The 18,253-nt window shown below is 42.9% G+C and overlaps 1 protein-coding gene and 1 long non-coding RNA gene across 6 annotated transcripts; both read right to left on the reverse strand.

Annotated features, from left to right (window-relative positions):
• Nucleotides 1-2,341: 2,341 nt before the first annotated feature.
• LOC114137583 (uncharacterized) lies at nucleotides 2,342-4,155 on the reverse strand. Its single transcript, XR_003594029.1, has 2 exons — nucleotides 4,119-4,155; nucleotides 2,342-2,709 (listed from the first exon to the last, which is right to left on the reverse strand). It is a non-coding gene; the product is annotated as an uncharacterized LOC114137583 (long non-coding RNA).
• A 6,233-nt stretch (nucleotides 4,156-10,388) lies between these two features.
• On the reverse strand, nucleotides 10,389-15,292 carry LOC114137436 (uncharacterized). 5 transcript variants are annotated; one of them, XM_028006019.1, is made up of 8 exons: nucleotides 15,211-15,292; nucleotides 14,294-14,479; nucleotides 13,566-13,842; nucleotides 12,957-13,064; nucleotides 11,492-11,631; nucleotides 11,271-11,367; nucleotides 10,824-10,948; nucleotides 10,389-10,704 (listed from the first exon to the last, which is right to left on the reverse strand). In XM_028006019.1, exons 3-8 carry the CDS (start codon nucleotides 13,648-13,650, stop codon nucleotides 10,498-10,500), a joined length of 762 nt encoding a protein of 253 aa, XP_027861820.1. In that variant the 5' UTR covers nucleotides 13,651-13,842; nucleotides 14,294-14,479; nucleotides 15,211-15,292; the 3' UTR covers nucleotides 10,389-10,497. The 5 variants fall into 5 exon arrangements, with proteins under 5 accessions (XP_027861820.1, XP_027861813.1, XP_027861805.1 ...); XM_028006012.1 differs by having other exon boundaries at nucleotides 14,196-14,479; XM_028006004.1 differs by having other exon boundaries at nucleotides 13,566-14,479.
• Between the last annotated feature and the right edge of the window lie 2,961 nt (nucleotides 15,293-18,253).

The following is an 18,253-nucleotide window of genomic DNA, read 5'->3' on the forward strand; positions in this document are numbered from 1 at the left end:
ATGGCTTGAAATTCCCCGATTTTTCTTTTGACACAATGGCTTAAAGCATTACAAAACAGAAGCCCGTTGTGTAGAATATTTTATATCATCCTTAACTGTCTAGTCTATTAATGTAGGGGGGATGCATTTTAATTTCTGAGCCTGCCAATATTTGTATCCCCTGTCTATTGTCCTGTTGCTATGAAACTTTACAGAAGTAGCTCAGAGAACAAGTGTCATTACGTAGAAAAGGTAAAATCCCTCTTAACTCTTTATTTCTCCATTTTAGCAGGGGATGCATTTTACTGCAAACCCTATTATTAGCCTGCCAAAATATGCATGCCCCCTCTATTTTCCTCAAACATTATAATATTGATATGAAACTTATACCAGCAATTCATAGAACAAGTGTGATTATGTAGAAAAAGTTATTTCACTCTAAACTCTTTATTTATCCAAGTTAGCAGGGGATGCATTTTACGGCAAGGCCTATCATTAGCCTGCCAAAATATGCATGCCCCCTCTATTTTTCTCAAATATTATCCTATTGATATGAAACTTATACCAGCAGTTCATAGAACAAGTGTGATTTTGTAGAAAAAGTTATTTCACTCTAAACTCTTTATTTATCCAAGTTAGCAGGGGATGCATTTTACGGCAAGGCCTATCATTAGCCTGCCAAAATATGCATGCCCCCTCTATTTTCCTCAAATGTCATCCTATTGATATGACATTCATACCAGTAGCTAAGAGGATAAGTGTAATTATGTAGAAAAGGTAAAAACCCTCTTGACTCTTTATTTTTTCAAGCTAGGAGGGGGATGCATTTTTTGGCAATATCGAATTTGAGCCTGCCGATATTTGCATGCCATACCTATTTTCCCCAAATATCATCCTATTGATATAAAACTCATACCAGCAGTTAAGGGAACAAATGTGATTATGTAGAAAAAGTTATTTCTTTATTATCGCTATTGCAAGGATACTGAAGGAAATAAATCTGACAATGCATCTTTGCTAAATGTAAAGCATACACAAACCATTTTTATTTTGGTTTAACATAAAAATTAAATCACTTTTTTTCATTAATTTCAACAAAAGAATATTCATAACAAAAATTTTTGGAAAACCAATTAAGTCAACAAAAATTATGTCACATGTTTAAACTGAAAATCCACTGAACTGCAGTCATTACAGAATTAGATTGGTACAAACATAAAATCTATAAGCACATTGCACAGCAGCAGTCTGTGTCGGTTTGTGGGACCTTAACGCAGCCTTGGTGGTTCCACCAGTTGCATCTGTCACATGTGATCTGTAAATAAATAATACAAAAATAACAACATAAATAATGTTTTTAGTTCCTTATCTGTTTACTGAAGGTGATTTTGGGTTTTGCCAACATAAAGCTTCTTCTTAATTATCAATATATGATTGGTAGAACTTTATTTGAGGAGACGACAGCATGTTCCTGACATGTATGGAGGTAAAAAAATTCTAGGACCACAAGCATCTGTGTTTAATGTTTTACGACTGTACTTAAAAAAAACTTAAGCCACTTCCCACTTACCTGCCTTGGGTGTTTATTTATTTTATTATGATTTATTTTTGTATATCTAAATACTTTGCAACTATTTGAAGGATGGTATACGGTTTGCTTGAATTGATTTTTCACTGCATTACATTGTTGTCTTACCCACATGTGATCTTCTGTGTCCTCACTGCCACAGTGTCTGCAGAGTCTCCACTGAGTCTACAGAAAAACAAACCGCATCTTTAAATCAATGTTATAAAATAATCTCAATGGTATTTTTTTTTCTTTTAAATAATTCCATTTGTTAGTGTTCTTTTGAAAGTGGAACAATAATCCTCTGTGTAGATCTCAGTCGTCTAATCATCCCTTTTTGATAATGTCTGGTCTCATAAACAAATACAAGTAATAGAAACTGTACATCATATTGGCATATTAGGCAGGCGCACATGGTGTCTGTCTATTCATGAATTGAAACACACATGTATTTAAGGTATTTCTGGGATTTATGGTAAAAGAAAGCATCACTTAGTGTTTACCTTTTTATAATTTTCTCCAACTTGAGCCACTGAAAGTATAAAAATGGCATTCAGAAAATTTTAATATGTCTACATATATATGTGTATACATCTTGTGAAATTTGTCATTTTGTAAATGTTAATTTTATGAAAACACAGTAATGAATATAATGGTTCACATAATACATCTCATTCCAGTTTTGTACTTTCACAAACTGCAAGTCCTTTTTGCTTATTAAGTTACATTAAAGCTACTCAAGAAAAGTGTAATTGTATCCTAGAACAATTTTAAGTTTGTTGATTATGTTTTTTGCCTCAACAGTTATTGGGCTGTGTTATGTGTAATTTATTTATTAGAGATCAAGGCCAGGTGTATTGAAATGTTCTTCACTAATTGAATTTGACATAAACACTAACATGATTGTACTTCACACATCTGCAAAGTTCAATATTTTAATATTTCTAATTAGATAAAATAGCTGACCTAACACAATTTTTTTGTGCGTGCATGATTTTACACACAACATAGTATCCCACCCACATAGGAACTGAATAAAAAATATGTCAAAAGATACCTGATTCTGAGAGAAGTGTGGAAGACATGTTGAGTCTCATGGTATTAACAGCTTCTGCTGCTGATGGAAAGTTCAGGTCCTTGTTTTCCAGTATGCACTCTGCAAACTGGAAAGGCAAATATATTTTTTTCAAAAAAGAAAGAAGAGTAACAGCGGACTCATTACAAAGACAAAATATTTGTCAAAGTATTAGATTGTCATATAGAGGTCATGACATTTATGAATAATTTAACATTTTTGCTATACTTATTTCAGACTCTTTCCATTGTCATTAAAATAAATCAACCATGTAATAAAGCAATATAATTCATAAACTACATTATATTTCAGGCAGAAATGCACAGTTTAAGTTGTTAAGCCAAAGCTGTTCATCATCTTAAAAGTTCTACTCCTACAAAATAGCATTAGATTAATGGCAATGTGATTATTAGAAAACCACTTTCATATTAATCTTTTTTTCACAACATCAAAAACGTAAACAAGCATGTATACCAATATATTGATATATAATTCTATCTATCTTCAGACATAGATAGATATACATGTATGTGGAAAGAGACAGAACAGTACACATAAAGGTTATATAAATTGATTTGTAAGCAGACAATGTTCTACATTACATAAGAAATATAAGTAATCATAGTCAAGTATATACAGTACAGACCAAAAGTTTGGACACACAGTTGTGTCCAAACTTTTGGTCTGTACTGTATATATATATATATATATATATATATATATACTGTATATAAAAACATAAAACCACGGCTGCCCAAATCACGGCAGAATTAAATGTGCACCTCAACTCTCCTGTTTCCACCAAAACTGTCCGTCGGGAGCACCACAGGGCCAATATACACGGCCGGGCTGCTATAGCCAAACCTTTGGTCACTCGTGCCAATGCCAAACGTCGGTTTCAATGGTGCAAGAAGCGCAAATCTTGGGCTGTGGACAATATGAAACATGTATTGTTCTCTGATGAGTCCACCTTTACTGTTTTCCCCACATCCGGGAGAGTTACAGTGTGGAGAAGCCCCAAAGAAGCGTACCACCCAGACTGTTGCATGCCCAGAGTGAAGCATGGGGGTGGATCAGTGATGGTTTGGGCTGCCATATCATGGCATTCCCTTGGCCCCATACTTGTGCTAGATGGGCGCGTCACTGCCAAGGACTACCGAACCATTCTGGAGGACCATGTGCATCCATGTATGTATATACACTGCTCAAAGAAATAAAGGGAACACTCAAATAACACATCCTAGATCTGAATGAAAGAAATATTCTCATTGAATACTTTGTTCTGTACAAAGTTCCATTTGCACAACAGCAGGTGAAATTGATTGTCAATCAGTGTTGCTTCCTAAGTGGACAGTTTGATTTCACAGAAGTTTGATTTACTTGGAGTTATATTGTGTTGTTTAAGTGTTCCCTTTATTTTTGAGCAGTATATATATACTGGTATATATATATATATATATATATATATATATATATATATATTTAAACAGCACTTACTTTAAGCGCAAACACACCACATGAAACCACATCTTGCTGGATGGCATGTTATACTGTTTCACATTTCCACATTGACACTTTCATCCCTTTGCTTCTCATAAATGTCCTTGTTGAGAGGATAAAATGTTAAATTAACATTCTAGTTATCCAATTATGACATTTTTTATTATAATAAACAATAATTGTTCTTGTTTTTCTCACCTTGTTACTTCCAAGCAGCTCTTCACATCTTTTTGGGACTCTCCAAGTGAGTTAAGGAAACCTATTGTTATGAATATTCTTTTGTTGAAATTAATGAAAAAAAGTGATTTAATTTTTATGTTAAACCAAAATAAAAATGGTTTGTGTATGCTTTACATTTAGCAAAGATGCATTGTCAGATTTATTTCCTTCAGTATCCTTGCAATAGCGATAATAAAGAAATAACTTTTTCTACATAATCACATTTGTTCCCTTAACTGCTGGTATGAGTTTTATATCAATAGGATGATATTTGGGGAAAATAGGTATGGCATGCAAATATCGGCAGGCTCAAATTCGATATTGCCAAAAAATGCATCCCCCTCCTAGCTTGAAAAAATAAAGAGTCAAGAGGGTTTTTACCTTTTCTACATAATTACACTTATCCTCTTAGCTACTGGTATGAATGTCATATCAATAGGATGACATTTGAGGAAAATAGAGGGGGCATGCATATTTTGGCAGGCTAATGATAGGCCTTGCCGTAAAATGCATCCCCTGCTAACTTGGATAAATAAAGAGTTTAGAGTGAAATAACTTTTTCTACAAAATCACACTTGTTCTATGAACTGCTGGTATAAGTTTCATATCAATAGGGTAATATTTGAGAAAAATAGAGGGGGCATGCATATTTTGGCAGGCTCGACATCCATATTGCCGTAAAATGCATCCCCTGCTAACTTGGATAAATAAAGAGTTTAGAGTGAAATAACTTTTTCTACATAATCAGAGTAGTTGTATGAACTGCTGGTATGAATTTCATAGCAATAGGATAAAATTTGAGGAAAATAGGTAGGGCATGCATATTTTGGCAGGCTCGACATCCATATTGCCAAAAAAATGCTTCCCCTGGTAACATGGAGAAATAAAGAATTAAAGAGGGATTTCACCTTTTCTACATAATCAGAGATGTTCTATGAATTACTGGTATGGGTTTTATATCGATAGGATAATATTTGAAGAACATGGAGAGGCCATGCATATTTTGGCAGGCTAATAATAGGCTTTGCTGTACATGCATCCCCTGCTTACATGGAGAAATAAAGAGTTAAGAGTGAAATTACTTTTTCTATACAATCACACTTGTTTTATGAACTGCTGGTATACATTTTGTATCAGTAGAATTATATTTGTGGAAAATATATAAGGCCTACATGTATTGGCAAGGTAATAATTTGCTATGCCAGAAAATGCATCCCTCTGCTAACTTGAAGAAATGAAGAGTTAAGAGGGACTTCACCTTTTCTACGTAATGACACTTATTCTCTGTGCAACTGCTATACGTTTCATATCAACAATAGACAGGGGATACAAATATTGGCAGGCTCAGTCATTAAAATGCATCCCCTCTACATTAATATGCTAGACAGTTAAGCATGATATAAAATGTTCTACATAATGGGCCTCTGTTTTGTAATACTTTAAGCTAATATGATGTTAAAAGAAAAATCGGGAAATTTCAAACCAAATGCGGAGAGCATTTTCTTCAGACACGGACTGAAAAACGTTCGACTCATTTGTCTCAATAAATGTGTAAAAACCGTATTTATTTCAATTAATCTGCGATATAAAACCCACCGTTTTAAGGCTGACATGTTTAAGAAACGTGATATTGTTACGAATATCTTTAAAAGTTTCGTCTTCGGTCATATTTCAGTCCGTTTCCTCATTAAAATGCGAGAGTTTAGAGCGATGCGCGCTCCCGCGACAGGGGATGCAATTCTCGGCAGGCATTTCTGGGCATAACACCGGTAACGACTAGAGAGTTTAATCAGTCAGCCGCCACGGCTTCTTCTCACAGGAACGGGTTGAAACTGAAACAGACTCTCCAGATCGACTGCTACCAAACTGTCCACCTGAGGGGACAAACCAGCTGGAAGGGGACGACCTGGAAGAGTTTGTAAAGAAACTGGAGGCCGACCACGGCGAGGTGGCTGAGCCAACTGGGTCCCTGGTAACACATGAGCTGGCTTCAAACGGTCCACCAAAATACTCTCCTGATTACCCCCAACTCCACCAAAACATCCTTAGGTCTCCAAAACACGGAATGGACCATCGTAAGGAGGCTGAAGTGGTGAGCGGTGTGAGTCATGGCGGGTAAATACTGTACATACTCGGCAGACATCAGGTCCTTTGGCACAAACACCTGAGGAAGGCAGTGATGTGCTGCCAACGGGGTGTAGCTGAGTTAATTTTATTTATTTATTATTTTATGAACCTTCTCAAAACATTTTTATTTCTATTTTGTCGAATTAACCTGTCTGCTGACATGGCTATTTCTGTTTTGACTGCTTTTATTTTTGGTTCCTAATGTAAATATTGTTTTGGGGGAACGTTATTAGTGTTGCACAAAGCACGGTCAGTGACGTAGCTGCAGCAGCCAGGCAGAAGCGGCCTAACGGAGCTGCTGGTAAGACGCGCGCTAAAGCTACCTCTCACTTTTAATAATGTTTATATTGCTAAAAATTGTTTTCACAGCTTTTGTTCTGCAAAAATATAATGTTAACTGTGCAAGAGTTTTTAAAAAACAACTTTGGTGTTGGTTAAAGTTAATTTGTTACGTTTATTAAGTTTGTATAAAGTTTCCCTCCAAAATGTGTTTGTTGGGCCGCAGGACTGTAACGGTGATCGCGTATCATACCTGGTGCTGAGTGTGTCCCACTGTTTTATAGGAATAAAAAAACCAACGCAGAGTACGATTCCTGTGTGATCCTTTCCACATCTGTTACAGGGGCAAAAGATCTAGATTCCCCATTTAGAACTGTTCTACTGCCCTGGGAATCAACCGAACCCACTGGACCCGGAAGAAATTCCCCTGGTACTCTCAAAGGCTGGCCCAGGACCAACGCAGCTGAAGAAAACAGCAGGTCCTCTTTTGGATCTGAACGCAGGCCCAACAGAACCCAAGGCAGGCGATCTGTCCAGCTATTATCCACCAACGAGGCCCGTAATGCTGAATTCATTGTGCAGTGGAACCTGTCACACTGACCGTTGGTCTGCGGATGGTAGGCAGCAGAACGGTGGAGTTTAACCCCAAGGCTCTCTGCCACTGCAGTCCACAACTCTGACGTGAACTGGTGACCTCTGTCAGAGGTCAAGTCCAATGGCACACCAAATTGGACAACCAGGAGGAGATAAATGCCCGAGGCACATGAACCAAAGTGGTTGATGACAGTGGAACTGCCTCCAGCCACCGAGTAGTTCTGTCCACCATCGTCAGGAGATAGGTAAAACCTCTGGAAGGTGGAAGCGGCCCCACTAAGTCCACATGCACATGTTCAAACTTCCATTGCGGAACAAGAAATGCTCCAGTGAAACCTTTGTGTGCCTGTACCCGGGGCATCTTGTCCCGGAAGTATAGTGCTGCGCATTCTTCCTCTTGCCCATATTTGGAAGACTCTTGTCACAGAGCGCAGCTGGTTCGTTAGCGAGACACGTAATCAGCAGTTACATTTAAAAGCAGGTAGATCTCTGAGGAGATCAGATCCCAGGCTGATGATTCCTGCAGAGGTTTGTTTAACATCGAGCTTGAGGTGGCTTTAGAATTACACTCAACAAAAATATAAACGCAACACTTTTGTTTTTGCTCCCATTTTTCATGAGGTGGACTCAAAGAGCTAGAATTCATTCCAGATAAACAATATTACCATTTTTTTCAAATGTTGTCCACAAATCTGTCTAAATGTTTGATAGTGAGCACTTCTGCTTTGCTGAGATAATCCATCCCACCTCACAGGTGTGCCACATCAAGATGCTAATCTGACATCATGATTAGTGCACAGGTGTACCTTATACTGCCCACAATAAAAGGCCACTCTGAAATGCGCAGTTTTGTCTCACAGCAAAATGCCACAGATGTCGCAAGCATTGAGGGAGCGTGCAATTGGCATGCTGACAGCAGGAATGTCAACCAGATCTGTTGCTCGTGCATTGAATGTTCATTTCTCCACCATAAACCGTCTCCAAAGGCGTTTCAGAGAATATGGCAGTACATCCAACCGGCCTCACAACCGCAGACCACGTGTAACCACACCAGCCCAGGACCTCCACATCCTGCAGGTTCACCTCCAAGATCGTCTGAGACCAGCCACTCAGACAGCTGCTGAAACAATTGGTTTGCATAACCAAAGAATTTCTGCACAAACTGTCAGAAACTGTCTCAGGGAAGCTCAACTGCATGCTCGTCGTCCTCATCGAGGTCTTAACCTGACTCCAGACAAGATAATTTATCTTTTACGGTGCCAGTAATGCCGAAATTAATAGTAAATAATAAAGACTGTGGTATTCTGATTTAGTAATGTAATTTTATTAGTTGTGTTACCACCCCCACGCCACTAGAGGCAGTATGAGGCCCGAAAAGATGCGACTAAGGAGCAGATTTAGAAGTAAACAGAAAGCTACAGAATGTGTTAAAAACTGTGAGCTGCACTGAAGTAAATAAAAGAGAGAAGTTCAAATACATGCTGAGAGTGAAAATCCTTCCTAAAGATGAAGATATATCACAGATTTCAAATGAAAATAAAAACGAGAGAAACGGATAATATAGGAAATAGCGCCCCCTTCACTTCCGGAGTGCAATGTGTCCCGTTTCCAAATAAGGTCTGAGACTGACAGCGGTCCGTCCCGCCCTTCCTGTTTGCTGCAGCGAGTTTCTTCTCACATTTGCTGGTTTTGTTCCAGAGGTGTCCCTGCCACCCACAAGTGAGAGAAGTCACTGGAAACAGAGAGTTTTTCAGCATGTCCCCAATTATTTCCTAGACATTATTTCTTTGTGCAAATGCATAAATACAAAGTCTAAACATGAAGCTGCTGGAAATCTACTTGAAGTAAATCAAACATGAACTGGATGTGCGCTTTTATTGTGAAAACAGTACGTAAAAGGGGGAGAACCGTAATGTCTTGAGCTGTTGCGCACGTGAATATTGTGTGCGGACCGGCCTTTCGAAGAGGCGGCTAGCTTTACCGCAGTGGTTTACTAGCTGGCTTCTGTAAATCCCGCCATCTGTGAGCCCAACCAGGTGAGCTAACGAAAAATGAACTAACTGGAACAAGAAGTCATGAAGAAACTGACAGAAACAACTTGGGGAAAAGAATTTCCGTTGCTCTGTTCAGTCCTGCCGATCCGAACTACCGACCGTCATGATTTAGTGACGTAACTGCAAAGGGTTAATAGAATAGAATAGAATAGAATAGAAGTACTTTATTCATCCCAGCAGGGAAATTACTTCGCAGTTACTGCATAGAGACAAGACACAATAACAACCACTGAGTAGCAGTTGTAGATAAAATAAAAAATAATAATAAAATTATATTAATATAATTAATTAATTAATATATATATAATATATTAATAATAAAACTAATAGGTGCTGAAGGCACAAAAGGATTTCTCTCCTGCCTCCCTGATGTTGCCTCACGATGTCATCGCATTTACGTCATGATGTCATCGCATGTGAGCGGTTTCTGGAGGAAACATCTACAGCTTGGTTGATCTCTGACATGTAGAGGTGGATCAGAGCAACTCTTTGTGATGGAAACATTTTATAAAGACCTTGACTCAAAGTGGGTCATCCAACCAGAACCGGACCGGACCGGATTCCTTCCCAGCAGCAAGAAGCAGAGACCCGTTCTGCTGCAGGAGCAGTTCCTGGTTCTGGCAGTCCCCTCCGTCCGGAGCTAAACCCCCTGAGGCCGCAGCCGACTGCAGATGGAAACTCGAACCCAGAACCAGGCGAGTTAACGAGTCCCTTCCTAAAAGTCTCTAGTCCAAGAATCTGCAGCCGAGTCGCCTCGTCCTCCACAGGCCGGGTCAGCCGAGACCCGATGTGACATAATTTCCTGCCGCTTTGCTGCGTCCGGTAGGCTGTCAGCCGGAAACTCGTCAGCCTGGGTCAACACAGCAACCTGCCACAGGCAATCAGTCAGCAGGAGCAACCAGAACCAGACTGGTCAAAACTTGGATCTGCGGACAGAACGTTTCTCTGTCCGCAGAGATTTTTTTGCTAAACAAATCTCCCAGAATTCCTCGGGTTTTTCTTTTCAACATGTTTTAATGTTTTGGACAGAAAATTTTCGGTTCTGTTTACAGGAATTCTTTTAGCCTGAATCTGGACGGAACCAGAACAGGTTCTGTTGGGTTTTATAGGTTCCCGTCCAGCAGCTGGGTATGCAGGTCCGCAGGGCTGCTGACGGTGAAAACGCGGTGGGAGGAGCTTCCTCGCTCCACCAAGGTTGCCACGGCAACGCCCAAGTCCAAATGGTTCAGGTAGCCGGGCGCCAGGCGCTCCGGAGTCGCCACACCTGTGTTGATCTTCACCTGTTGGAGAGGAAGAGGAGGCTGGAAGAACTGCATGGTGGGAGATGAACCATAAAAAATGGCAGATTTAGCAAAACAACTAAAACATGAAAACATTAAAAGTGCTGGGAGGGGTCAGAGGTCAGAGCCAGGGGTCAGCCCCCCCTCACCTGGCACAGCCTGCAGTCTACCTGCGGGTATTCCTCTCGCAGCACCTGGCAGAAGGCCAGCGCGCTGGCGGCGCCGACCGTCAGGAAGCCGGTCCCCGGCATCAGCAGCTGCTCTCCGGCTCCCCCTGGAGGCAGAGCCACACGGAGCAGACTGGGGTTACTGGGAGCTGCACCTCTCCAACATGTTTCTTTGGGGTTTGTTAGAGAACAAACAGCATCTCTACAGTGGAACATGGTGGTGGCAGCATCATGCTGTGGGAAGATGGCCGCAGCTAAATCAGGACGATACTGGAGGAAAACGTGGGGTCAAAGTTCAGCTTCCAGCAGGGCGACCAGCCAGAGGTCAGATTCATGAGCTGGAATGGCCTAGTCAAAGAAGCTTATTGCTTCTGAGTCTTGTTGCCAATGACGATGCATCCCGAGGTTTGAATACTTTGCCATGATTACCTGTGATGAAGGTGTAGCTGCAGGACGGATCGTCCCTCACCAGGGGGAAAAACGTCTTCCAGGAGACGAAGGTGCTGAACAGCAGCGCGTCCAAAACCTGCAGACGACGACAGGCAGGACGCATGAGGACAGCAGGGGACATGGGGGACGGGAAGGAACAGGACAAGGACAGCAGGGGACATTCACGATCACTGTGTGCTGCAGGGTGTGTGTGTGCTGACCCAGTGCAGGTCCTGGAGGGTCTGGGTGTGTGGCGGGCCGCCCTGCCACCAGCTGAAGCCCAGGGCAGAAACCACGTCCGTCACCTTCCCCACCTGCTGCAGCAGCTGCTGCTTCGCCTGCTGCGCTCCGTCCTCTGAGCCTGGACACACAGAGAGCGCGTCCGCATGGCGTCCCAACCTTAAATCATCGCTTTAGCATGTAAACGCATTGATTTAACATTAGCATGCTAACACGTTGAATTAAGGTTGGCATGCTAACCTATTAATGTAATGTTAGCATGCTAAAGTGTTGATTTAATGAAGGGGTGCCCAAAGTCGGTCCTCGAGGGCCGGCATCCTGCATGTTTTAGTTCTCTCAGTGGTACCAACAACCTTTTCAGCGTGTCACTGTTCTTCTTAGGCCTTCCAATGAGCCATCTTTTGATCCCTAACCTGATTTAACGTTAGCATTGTTAACGCGTTGATTTAACGTTAGCATTGTTAACGCGTTGATTTAACGTTAGCATGCTAACGCGTTGAATTAAGGTTGGCATGCTAACCTATTAATGTAATGTTAGCATGCTAAAGTGTTGATTTAATGAAGGGGTGCCCAAAGTCGGTCCTCGAGGGCCGGCATCCTGCATGTTTTAGTTCTCTCAGTGGTACCAACAACCTTTTCAGCGTGTCACTGTTCTTCTTAGGCCTTCCAATGAGCCATCTTTTGATCCCTAACCTGATTTAACGTTAGCATTGTTAACGCGTTGATTTAACGTTAGCATTGTTAACGCGTTGATTTAACGTTAGCATGCTAACGCGTTGATTTAACGTTAGCATTGTTAACGCGTTGATTTAACGTTAGCATGCTAACGCGTTGATTTAACGTTAGCATGCTAACGCGTTGATTTAACGATAGCATGTTAACGTGTTGATTTAACGTTAGCATGCTAACGTGTTGATTTAACGTTAGCATTGTTAACGCGTTGATTTAATGTTAGCATGCTAACGCTTTGATTTAATGTTAGCATGCTAACATGTTGATTTAACGTTAGCATGCTAACGCATTGATTTAAAGTTAGCATGCTAACTCGTTGATTTAACGTTAGCATGCTAACGCATTGATTTAATGTTAGCATGCTAACGTGTTGATGTTTTGCATTTGCAGTTTTACACTCAGCAGTAAATTCAAGCACTGAGAACTTAAGCAGCGAAAATGGTTGAAGAAGAAATGGGACCCCTGGGTCACCATGGAAACCCACTCTCCCATCCGCACCTGTGGAGCAGAACTCCTGTTCTACATGCTAGCAGCTAAGCTATAAATCTGTTGGGACGCGACTACTTGCTGGAGTCTGTCAGCTGCTCCAGCAGACGGACTCCAGCAGTCCGTCTGGGCCACCTGGGCAGGTGGCCATAATGTTCTGCCGAACTGTTTGTTTTGTACTGTTACTGCCATTCACCAGGAGAAGCATCATGCTGTGGGCCATCTCACCCACGTTCCCCACTACAGCGATGAGGTTGTCCTTGCTGCTGGGAGAGACGAAGGCCCGGAGTTTCTCCAGTCGGCCGCCGTCTCTGGAGATCACCGCCGCCTTAAACCCTGAAAACGGAGCAACCCGACTCAGCAACTAAAACACAACTAAACCCCAAAACAGCAACTACAACACAACTTAACCAAAAAACTAAACCCTAAAATCTGTCTTCTTTCTACAGGCTCTCCTTTGAGAATTGCTGTGGTTCAGCAGGAAGATGTTCTGCTCCATTCTGGACTTTTCAGAACATCACCCATCTGGAACCGCCTCAAGGAGTTGATTCCAATGTTTGGTTGAGCTTCTATTAATAACTTTATGCTGTCTACTCTCAGTTTGACTAAAGATGTGAGATTATAGATAATGGAGGAACGTGGGTTGTTTCGGGTTCCGGTTCGGCTGGTTTTACCCATAAAATCGCTTAAAAACACAATAGATTATAAATAGTTCAGCAGTTCATGGCTGGAAAATATTGAAAACCGCCAGGAAAACTCATAAAAACTAAAATACGCGAGGCGCAAAACTGCGCTGAATAAGAGTGACAATAAATAATAATAATAATAATAATGTACCTTTATCCAGCAGGGCTTTGACTATACCAGAGCCCACCGTCCCCGCTCCTCCCAGAACCAACACGACCCGGTCTGACTTGGACATGACCGCAGATGGACAAGAGGAGAAGGTTCTGTGTGAACTGGACCTGAAGCGGACCGCTTCTGGGCCGCAGCGAGCTGCAGACCGAGGCGGAGGAGAAGCTCCGCCCCTCACGGCCCGCAGGCGGAGCTTGAGCGGGCCGCGGCGCCTCGGAGGGTCTGGAGCTTTGGAGGTTTTTGTTCAGATTCCTGATGCCTTAGAATATGGATGAGTCAGGATGAAGCTGAGATTAAATTATGATTCAAGTAGAATTAAATTCAGTTTGCAGGCTTTGCATAAATCTTTTATTTTAGCTGTTGATTAAAAAGATACTCAAATATATTTTTCACAAAATCTGATGTTATGCATCTGCCCCATTGCTATTGTTATTAGTGGTAGATTATTACAATTAAAGATCTGTATTATTAAAGATTATTATGACGCTTTATTTCTATGTTCCCCTTGATTTTCTGAAGGATTCTGATAAATATTAAATTTTTATATATTCTTATACCGGTTCTACTGTAGCATCAGATTATGGGTGCTCAGATAAATACATGCCGATAAACCTCATAATAGATCATAAGAGATCAGCCCGTTAAGAATGAGTGAATCATGCAGAGCAGTGAAGCAGCGCCATCTGGTGGAGGGAGTTGGTTCTTCGTACTGGTTGGTGACTTCAGCTGTTGGACATGAGGCGCTTTTCCACTGACCAGTCCCTGGCCGGTTAACGTCCGGCCCGGTTCGGTCTGGTTCTACCCCAGGTATTATCCGCTGCGTTCCCTGGGCGGGCCGTGAGCAGCAGCAGCTGGTGCAGCGTCCTTCAACAATGGAGAACCTCCTGGTTCTGGTTCTGATGGACCAAAATAAACCCATTTGTTTCATTTTGTCTTGTAGAAATTCATTGCTCGCCCGAACATAATGATAAAGACTCAGATCAGCTGATTATTTCACTATAATTACAGTCTAGAACTTTATTTTTTAAAATGTGCAACCTTTCGTATTTAGATAATGTGGTCAGAAGATAAAAACTAGTAGCCACGCCTAAGCTTTATTATATTTGAATAAAAAATAAATAAAACTCGCATCACAACTTTACATTATGTAGTTTCACACCGTCTGTGCTAAACTGCAGGTCAGATGGCTGAGCAGCTTCACCGTTTCTCTCGTTTTTCCTGCTGTCTGTTCTTCAGAGCGGCTAACTGCTAACTGCTAGCAGCGCTGCTGCTAACCTTATGAATTGCGGTAGTTGGTGGCGAGGATGAAGGCGGAGAACACAAGTTGTGGTGTGAAAAAAGATGATTATAACTCCCTCCGGGTAGAAAACAGACACAAGGCGTTCTTGATAGTTACTGGCATTTAATAACGATGCCGTGAGAACTGTACAAAGCACAAAATACATTTTTACAGAAAGAAAGACATTCTCATAGATAGACTACTACATAGCAAAACATTTACAATAATGTGGCTTGACTTACAACAAAACAGATGTATTACTTCACCTTTAAAAAGACGTGGCTAACAAACTCGATAAATTCTTCAAATAAACATTTCCACACAAAACTAAAATACAAAAATGCGTACCTGACTGACCGCTTCAACCTGAAAGGGTTCAGAAAGAAACCAACCCAGCTACACGAGCCTCGGTGAACGCCTCACAGAACCTCCACCAACCAGAAAAATAAAGCATGCTGCCCTCTACCGAGTGCGGCGTGTAACTAAAAATATGAGCCTATATGACCAAGATGGCGGCGCGTGAACAACGCGAGGCTCAGCGTCTCTCCAGAATCTGCTCTTTAGTGGTTTTTTATCTATTCATGACTGGACTTTTTTTTTCAGAATTGCACAGCGTTGCTGCACTACAGCAGACACGAACTTCTGGACCTTTGGAGCTACAATTTTGACTATGATCGCCGATCTCCGACTCATCCCAGAGATCTCCAGAACACCGGAGGCTGCTCACTTCTCCCGGCCGGGTGGAAGGGTACGCAGGCCGCGACGAGAACGTAAACAAAGGCGGGGTAAGCGTGGAGGGGTGCGAGCTAGGCTAATGCTAACACCACACCGGCTCCCTTTACCCAGCATTTTCCTCGCCAATGTCCGTTCTCTGGCTAATACAATGGACGAGTTACGACTATCCATTACGAGTGACAGACGGATTATGGACTCAAATGTCATGTTTTTCACTGAAACATGGCTAAACAACAGCTGCCCGGATAATGCTATCCAGCTAAGTGGACGCCACACACACCGAGCCGACAGGACAGCAGGTGACTCCGGCAAGACCAGAGGCGGAGGTTTGTGCATTTATATTAACAAAGCTTGGTGCACAGACTCTGCTACTACCGAGAGTCACTGCTCACAGAATGTGGAGTTTTTAATGGTCAAATGCAGACCTGATTACCTCCCAAGGGAATTCACCTCGATCATCCTCACTGCCGTGTAAAGGTGTGGCCAGAGGGCTCAGACGCTGTGCTCCAGGACCGGTTCAGGAATACAGATTGGACTATTTTCCACCATACGGACTTGGATCAGTACGCCTCATCTGTACTGAACCATATTTCCACCACCATAGAACATGTCACCACCTGCAAACGCATTACCATGTACCCCAACCAGAAACCCTGGATGAACCGAGACGTTCGTCTCCTGCTGAAGGCCCGCAACATCGCCTTCAGGTCAGGGGATGCACAGACTTACAGTGCAGCCAGGGCTGAGCTGAAGAGGGGAATCAAGAAGGCCAAACACCACTACAAAAGGAAGGTGGAGGATCATTTTTCTAACGCCAACCCCCGACGTATGTGGCAAGGCCTTCAGATTCTCACAGACTACAAGAACCCCAATACAACCCCCGCTTCTACTGATGTCTCCTTCCTCAACGAACTTAACAACTTCTATGCTCGTTTTGAGAGAGGGAATACCACAACTGCAACCAAAGCAGCTACCACCCCAGGCCAACAGCCACTGACTTTCCTCCCCACTGACGTAGGAGCGGCTCTGAGCAGGATTAAATCCCACAAGGCTGCGGGTCCTGATGGCATACCTGGACGTGTCCTCAGAACGTGCTCTGGGGAGCTGGCAGGAGTGCTGACGGACATCTTCAACCTGTCCCTGGCCCGCGCTGTGGTACCGACCTGCTTCAAGTCTACCTCCATTGTCCCAATCCCCAAGAATCCCAACCCAACCAGACTCAATGACTACCGCCCGGTAGCCCTTACCCCCATCATTACCAAGTGCTTGGAGCGGCTGGTCCTAGCACACCTCAGATCCTGTCTCTCCCCCACACTAGACCCCCACCAATTTGCATACAGGCAGAACAGGAGCACAGAGGATGCAGTCTCTATAGCGCTGCACTCTGTCCTTTCTCACCTGGACAGTAAGAACACTTACGCCAGACTGCTGTTCTTAGATTTTAGTTCAGCATTCAAAACTGTCATCCCATCACAACTCCTTACCAAACTCACAGACCTCGGCATCAGTCCACTCATGTGTAACTGGTTGCTCGACTTCCTGACCAGTCGACCTCAACATGTCCGGCTGGACAACCACTTCTCATCCACCATCATCATAAACACCGGAGTGCCACAAGGCTGTGTGATGAGTCCCTTCCTCTACTCCCTCTTCACCTACGACTGCAGACCTGTCCATGGCTCTAACGCCATCATCAAGTTCGCAGACGACACCACGGTGATCGGCCTCATCAGAGATAATGACGAGGCCGCTTACAGGGAGGAGGTAGACCGTCTGGCTGAGTGGTGCGACAAAAACAACCTGCAGCTGAACACCGAGAAGACCAAGGAGCTTATCGTGGACTTCAGGAGGAACGCTGACCCACATCCACCCATCCACATTAAGGGGACAGTGGTGGAGCGTGTGGACACCTTTAAGTTCCTGGGAGTCCACATCTCCGAGGACCTGACTTGGACGACCAGCTGCTCCAAACTCATTAAGAAGGCGCATCAGCGCCTCTTCTTCATGAGGACCCTGAGGAAGAACCACCTGTCCTCAGAGATCCTCACGAACTTCTACCGCTGCACCATTGAGAGCATCCTCACCAACTGTATTACAGCTTGGTACGGGAACTGCTCTGTCTCCGACCGGCAGGCGCTGCAGAGGGTGGTGAAAACTGCCCAGTATATCGCCGGGGCACCGCTCCCTGCCATCAAGGACATCTACAGGAAGCCGTGTTTGAAAAGGGCCGGGAAAATCACAAAGGACTCCACTCACCCAGCACACACACTCTTTTCCCTCCTGCCCTCTGGGAGGCGCTACAGAAGCCTACGGACCAGAACCACCAGGCACCGGAACAGCTTCTTTCCCACAGCTGTCACGCTTTTGAACACCTCCTGACATAAAACATAAACTATAAGGACTGTACTCCCCTATCCTCTCATACAACAATAACACATGGACTATCCTCACACACACACGCACACACACACACACACACACACACACACACACACACACACACACACACATCACGGACTGTTTTCTTCACACACACATACAATCTGTAAATTTCTTCTGCCATTATTTATCTATAATCCATTCCCTAACATTCTTGTATATTCTGTATAATCAGTATAATCTGTGCATATAGCTCCCTTATTTATATTTATACACA

This window comes from Xiphophorus couchianus, chromosome 2 (genome assembly GCF_001444195.1).
Source record: "Xiphophorus couchianus chromosome 2, X_couchianus-1.0, whole genome shotgun sequence".
NCBI lineage: Eukaryota > Metazoa > Chordata > Actinopteri > Cyprinodontiformes > Poeciliidae > Xiphophorus > Xiphophorus couchianus.

Bases quoted from the DNA above. Each gene is read 5' to 3' on its own strand.
- LOC114137436 (XM_028006019.1), bottom strand. From the start codon at position 13,650: ATGTCCAAGTCAGACCGGGTCGTGTTGGTTCTGGGAGGAGCGGGGACG. The intron at 11,368-11,491 runs GTCAGCACACAC...CGTCGTCTGCAG, and splicing joins CCCTCCAGGACCTGCACTGG to GTTTTGGACGCGCTGCTGTT. The intron at 10,705-10,823 runs GTGAGGGGGGGC...CCCACCATGCAG, and splicing joins TAGACTGCAGGCTGTGCCAG to TTCTTCCAGCCTCCTCTTCC.